At 49.5% G+C, this 6,602-nt stretch overlaps 1 protein-coding gene across 2 annotated transcripts in view; it reads left to right on the top strand.

Annotated features, from left to right (window-relative positions):
- The first annotated feature begins 3,322 nt into the window (after positions 1-3,322).
- Abcc6 (ATP binding cassette subfamily C member 6) overlaps positions 3,323-6,602 on the top strand; it is a 55,422-nt gene continuing 52,142 nt past the window's right edge. The window contains exons 1-2 of one of the 2 annotated variants that reach the window (XM_029479113.1): positions 3,323-3,429; positions 4,307-4,489. In XM_029479113.1, coding sequence (XP_029334973.1) covers positions 3,376-3,429; positions 4,307-4,489 — 237 coding nt within the window. In that variant the 5' untranslated portion in view covers positions 3,323-3,375. The remainder of the gene's footprint in view (positions 3,430-4,306; positions 4,490-6,602) is intronic. The other variant, XM_021169207.2, reaches the window with a different exon arrangement.

The raw sequence follows: 6,602 nt of genomic DNA, 5'->3' as shown, positions 1-6,602 counted from the left end.
CGTGGCCCTGCGCCCACGCCCCCAAGAAAGACCGACGCGACACGCGATCCGCCCGGAATGACGGCCGCTTGCGCCTCTGGCGTCCTGGAGGACTCTGCGCAGCCTCTGGAAGGAACAGCCCAGACAGGCTTCCACTTCAGAGTCATCATCACGGCTAAGAGCTTTTTGTTGATTAATGTATTCAACAAAGCCCAAGTCTTTTTGACTCACATATTTCACGCCAGATGTAATTTCAAAAAGCCCTTTAGAAATGTGTTATTTAGTTCTTCTTCCCACGACGCCATCTCTTACCAGTGCTTGACTGTATATTAAAATTTTGTTTTAGCCAGACAAGTCTAAGGCTTGCCTTAACCACAGGGCACATTCAAAACCAACCTGGGCAACTTTAGCCCTGCTTGGGTTACATAGAGAGTACTAGGGTAACCAGAGAGTAAGGGTGGGGGGTGGGGGGGGGGGTGTCTCGGGTTGATGGCAGTCAGTAAAGTGTCTCACAATGATAAGGATCTGAGTTTGACCCCCAGAACCATGCTAGCACCAGCAACCTCAGCACTGGGCAGGTGGAGACTGGAGGACCCCCGGGGCTCACTGTCTAGTCTAAGGGGAGAACAGTAAGAAGCTCAGTCTCCGAGGATGTGGGTCATCCTCCTACCTGACAGTGATACTCCAGGCATCCTCTGATGGGTGTGCTGGGGCAGAAGGTTTATTATAGACATCTGGGAGAGCACAGCCAGAGGCGGGGACATCTGGGAGAGTCCAGAGTGAACGTGACCCTGAGCCACGAGAAGAGACAGGGAGGGGAAGGGAGAGGGGAGAGAGGGGAACCAGGTGCAGCAGCCAGGAGGCACAGAGGTATAGCCCTGGAGAGTTCAGGGCAGGGGATGGGGGATGTCAGCCATGGTGGCCCTGTAAGAGTTAGGAGTTGAGTGTTGCTGAGAGAACCTGGGGGCCAGGTCCGCTTTAATATGTTAAATAGGCACCTCAGCCGTGTGTCCCAGGTTTGACACTGCTTCCATGATAGACGATAGAATTTGAGGTAATCTGGAATCTGTGTTCCTGGGCCATGGCTCAAAATGGCTCCAGAATAAACTATTATTCCCCTTAAGATGAGAGCTCTGGTTTTGTGTTGACACACCCACACATGTGCACATAAAGAAATCTGTGCTTCTGGCTTCTTTATTACCAATGATGTATTTCTTTTGACATGGTTTTCCATTACAAATGATGCTGTACTTGGCTTTGAGACAGCATCTCACTAGGTAGCCCTAGTAGGCCTCAAACTCACTGACATCCCCCTGCCTCTGCCTCCTGAGTGCTGGGATTAAAAGCATATACCACCTACCTGGCTAAATGATGTTTTCTTCTGCAAAATATATTAACTAAGTTCATAATTATATTTTAAAAGATATTTATGGGGCTGGAAAGGTGGCTCAGCGGTTAAGAGCACTGACTGCTCTTCTGAAGGTCCTGAGTTCAAATCCCAGCAACGACATGGTGGCTCGCAGTCATCTGTAATGAGATCTGATGCCCTCCTCTGGATGTCTGAAAACAGCTACAGTGTAGTTACATATAATAAATAAATGAATCTTTTTTTTTAAAAAAAGATATTTACATTTTATTTTGATCCCAACTCTAACTTGTATAGAAACACTTTGAGGGTTTTTTTTCTCTCTTAAGCCTGAAATTCATCCAGTTTTAATTTCCTTTGAATTCATTCTCTCAAATGAATTCATACACTTGAATAAATAATTTTTTATGCCAGGAAATAAAGCTGCTGCAGGTTAGAGCAATCAGTGCCAGGGGCGGGGGGGGGGGGGCACTCACAGGAAGAAGGGCCATGGCTTCTCTGTCCTCACCACCACCTCCACCTCCCACCAAAACGGACCCAAATAAACAGAGAGGATGTGAAGTTTCACTGACAGCAGGCTTGCCGCACACAGCTTGCAGACGCAGTTGCGAGTTCTTCGAGAGCCCTCTCCTGCCGGAAGCTCAGAAGAAGCCGGCTGAAAGAACACTGTGCATCATACTGCGGGCACAGGCAACCCCAAAAGGTGGGCAAGCCAAGCTGGAGAACCCATCCCGCCTGGGCCCTGCCAAAGAGAGGCTGTGGGAAAAGGTGGGGGCAAGACCAGAGAAGTGGCAGGGCTTGGACAGGGCAGAGGTCTGCATTCCTCCTTCACTGGAGCAGAGCACCTGGGTTGGTCTGTCTGGGGCAGTTTTTCTTCCCTACCTTGGAAGGAGTACAAACTCATTACACAAAGAGAAAAGTGGAAAGGAAATGGGGTTCCCTGTGACCTCAACTTTACTACATCTCCAACTGTGTATCTGTGCAAACAGGATAAGACAACACAGAGTCACTTGTCTATTTGCCTATCTGTCTTGTCTTATCTGTCTGTCTGTCTGTATTGCATTGCTGGGGCACAACCCATGGTCCCCTTAGCCACACCCCTTGCTTTAAGACTTCTGCAACAGAAAAGAAAATGAGCCTTGACTTAGGAACACTTTCTCCTTCTCATACCCTGCTGGTGCTGGGATCTATTTCAGAGTGTTTGGAGGCCACATTTCCATATTAGTGGGTTTTGCCGTAGCATTTTAAGGTGCTGCTGCTGCTGCTGCTGCTGCTGCTGCTGCTGTGATATCAGTACTAATAACTAACGTACCGAGCCATGTATGTGTGTGTGGGGGGGGGGGTGAATGCACATGAGTGTGGAGGCCCGCGGGGGAGAAGGTGTTGGGTCCCCAGCTGCAGATGCGTGTGAGCAGCTGGAAGAGAGTCGTGGGAACCCAACCCCAGTCCTTTGCAGAAGCAGTGGGAGTTTAGAGTGCCTGAGCCACCTCTCCAGCTCATGCTAAGGTCTTTATTAAGATTGATCTTAATAAGGCACACAGGAGGCTGGGCCAGCAGGGGCTTGGGTTGTAGGCTAGCCTGGTCTGCATAGTGAGACCCTATCTCAAAAACTAATAAATAAATAAAGGACAAATACACACGTAAATAAATATTTTTCAAAGTAAGGCACTTCTCATTCTTCACAGCGCCTGCATTTAGACAACATCTGTCCCGAGTTTCTGGTCCTGTAAATTACTAAGTCTCTTGGCTCTTTCCGCAGGATACCTTCCTGCATTTTTAAGTCCAAAGTATGCAGCAAGTTTGGGAGGGACTTCTCACGGAGAGGAAGCATGGAGGTGGCCCGCCCAGCACTTTTCGGAGGTTCCAGAATCACCTCCCCGGGCACCAGCTCCACCTCTGTGTGCAGCTGGACCTTGCCCTGGGGCCTCCGCTATCCAGCTCCAATCCCTGTCAAACCTGCCTGGTCCCGCCTCTTCCTCGGCTTGGAGCTGAGTTCTGAAGGCTGCTCTGGGACAGACAGACTCAGACTGATGAACGAAGGGCGCTCCATGGCCACGCCTGGAGAGCAGTGCGCCAGCCTGAGGGTGAGTCTAGCCTGCCCCACTCCTTTCTCTGCTCCAAGGATAACGCAAGCTGCTGGGGAAAGCCGCACCGGACTTCAAGTTCTTAACCTCGGGAAGCTGTAAGGCAAACAGTGCAGCTACAGATCAAGACCCTCTCACCAAATCCCTGCTCTTGTAGAGCCCCTGCCAGCCACTGGGGACTTTGTTATTTGCATAATGCTAGTGGGCCGCGCCCCAAACCTTCCCACTTTTGCATTTCTTCTGTCCCTACCTTACACTAGTCTATGGAGTCCAGCAGATCAGGGCCAGATTAGCAGTAAGAGATGGTGTTCACAGAGCTGGTTCTGTGGTTTAGCACCGTACTGTGAGCCGAACTGTTTAGGTAGCTTCAGGCAGCACATAAGGGGAGATTCTATTATTCCTCCTTGAAAGAGAAGGGCACAGTTGGCTCTGTCACTTCCTGCTTGTGTGGATGCAAATGGGGCAATTCCCTTTTGGTACCTCAGTCTACTCGTCTATGAAATGGGGACAATAGCACCAAGAATTCTTATAATGAGTAACAGCCAAGCCAGATGTGGTGTCACTCATCTGTAAGCCTAGCACTTGGGAAACTAAGGCCAGAGGACCACAAGTTCAAAGCCAGCCCCAGGGACCACTGCTTCCCATCTGAGCAGAATTAGGCAAGTTCCTTACCTTCTCTGGGTCTCTACTTCCCCAGAAGCTAAGTCAGTATAACTCCATCTGCCTTACAGAGCTGATGCTAGGCTGAAAAGCATTGAGAATTAAAAGGCACATCAGATAGAGCTTGGAATATCTTCATGCGGTCTGTCCCCACGGGCAGGTGAGATTGGGACTCAGGTGGCTAACATCCTAATGTTGTCCCTGGTGTTCTTCTCAGGTCTGGAACCAGACAGAGCAGGAGCCTGTGGCCTATCACTTGCTCAGCCTGTGCTTTGTGCGAGCCGCCAGCAGCTGGGTGCCCCCCATGTACCTCTGGGTCCTCGGCCCCATCTACCTTCTCTACATCCATCGCCATGGCCGGTGCTACCTCCGGATGTCCCACCTCTTCAAAACCAAAATGGTAGCCACGGGCAGCCAGAACCAGGGAGTGGGGAGGGTAGCAGGGTTAAGGACAGACTAGAACCTGGCAGAGATCCCACGCCTCCCATCAGCAAGAGCACAGCACAGAGGCAAGAAGGGAAGCCGTTAACCAACCAAATCAATAGTGAAGAGGGGACAGAGATAACCCCATGGGTCAAAGTTCTCAAAAACAGATCTTGTGACTTTGCCAAGCCACACCCACTCTCACACAAAGAAACACATAGCTACAAGTGACGTGGCATTTCTCATTTGCTGTGGGAACCTTGCGGGTGTAAATGGTAATTTTAGAGCCACACAAGAATGATGGGTGGTTTTTTGGTTTTGCGTTTTTTGCTTGTTTGCTTGTTTATAACTTTAGCAGGTATTTTGCTTGTGTGTGTGTGGTTTGTTTGTTTGTTTTGACAAGGTCTCATGGCCCAGGCTGGCTTCAAACTTGCTCTGTAGCTAAGGGTGACCTTGAGCTCCTGATCCTCCTGCCTCCCCTTCCAATTTCTGGGATTACAGGCATGTCCACAACACCCTGCTCCTTATTGTCTTACTCCATTATCTATTGGCAGTCGATCCCAGAGCCTCGTCCCTACACAGCAGAGCTCACCACTGAGCACACTTACGACCAGTCCCATGCATGTTTCCATGTCTTCTGCCCAATAATCCTGCTGAACATTTCCCAAGCTGCTCTACACTTTTTTTACCATTTTGATAAACACCAACATCACAAGCACGAGCCTTTCCACTCATTCATCAAATCCCCCACTGAACCATCCATCCCACAGCCCTGCCTGTCCTCTCCTGGACCTGCTATCGAGACTACAGCTGACCCTACTCCTGAGCGTGCCATGCCCATAACCATCACCACAGAAAAAAAGGCAGAAGTAGCGTTTATTGGGAAGGTGTGGTACAGCCACAGCATCGAGTCAGCAGAGTCAGGATGCCTAGGGGCAGCTTCCTTGGGGAAGGCTCTGCAGAGACAAGCAGACCCAATTGTAGTATCTCGGAATTGGTGGTTGGCAACAATTTGCCCTCAAAACTATGATGGCCCAGCCTTGGGTAAAAATGGCTCAATGTTTCCATCCACCCTAAACTGGCATCTACATTTCACCCGCCAACACATGGGGTCATATCAAACCATAGATAGACCTTTGGGTGAATGTCCCATCTTAAGTGACTTCAACCCGAGCAGAGGCGCTGTGGCCCTGGCTATTGTTGATCTGACAGATGTTCATGAGAGGGACAGAGTTGAGGATGGCCCATTCTGAGAGACAAAGCGGCGAAGGCTCTTCAGGGAGGGGCTGGAGACTCTGCAGAGCACTTCCTGTAGGAAAGTTGTAGATCTTAGGAGTGCAATAGCCTGTCACGGGTTCTGGTGGGATATTAAGGCTGTAAGATTGAGGATGTGAGTCTGTTGGTGTAAGTAACAGCAACGAGTTTATTGACCACAAGTTGTCTGGAAGATTTATCCAGTCTGATCCAATGTAAAAGCTGGAGTTGGGCAATGGTAGCACACCCTTTAATCCCAGCACTTGGGAGGCAGAGGCAAGAGGATATCTGTGAGTTCAGGGTCAGCCTGGTCTACAGAGTGAGTTCCAAGACATCCAGGGTTACACAAAGAAACCCTGTCTTGGAAAACAAAATAAAACAAAAAATGAAGGAGGAGGAGGAGAAGAAGGAAGAAGAGAAGGATTAGGAGGAGGAGAAGAGGAGGAGGAAGAAGAGGAGGAGGAGCAACAACAACTTGGCACTTCAGGATCCAGTCCAGAAAATATGGGTTACTATCTTTGTTATACAACCTTTTTTCCCTCTTGAAACAGGTTCCTTTTCTCACTGTGTAGCCCTGGCTGATCTGGAACTTGGTATGTAGATCAGTTGGGTCTCCAACTCACAGAGATCCACCCACCTCTAACTCCCCAGTGCTCTGATCAAGAGCATATGCCGCCCGCCATACCCAGCATGTACAACGATAGGAAGTCAGATCTGTTGCATTTGGAAGAAACAAACTTGATTGGCCTTTGGAGGACTGAAAATACAAAGCAGTATTCGAAACCTGCTAGAGGAACAAGGGGCTGATGTGGCTGCACTCTCCTAAGTCGGGGGGG

Source organism: Mus caroli, chromosome 7 (assembly GCF_900094665.2).
Source record: "Mus caroli chromosome 7, CAROLI_EIJ_v1.1, whole genome shotgun sequence".
Taxonomy (NCBI): domain Eukaryota; kingdom Metazoa; phylum Chordata; class Mammalia; order Rodentia; family Muridae; genus Mus; species Mus caroli.
This window is presented reverse-complemented; position numbering and strand designations above follow the sequence as displayed.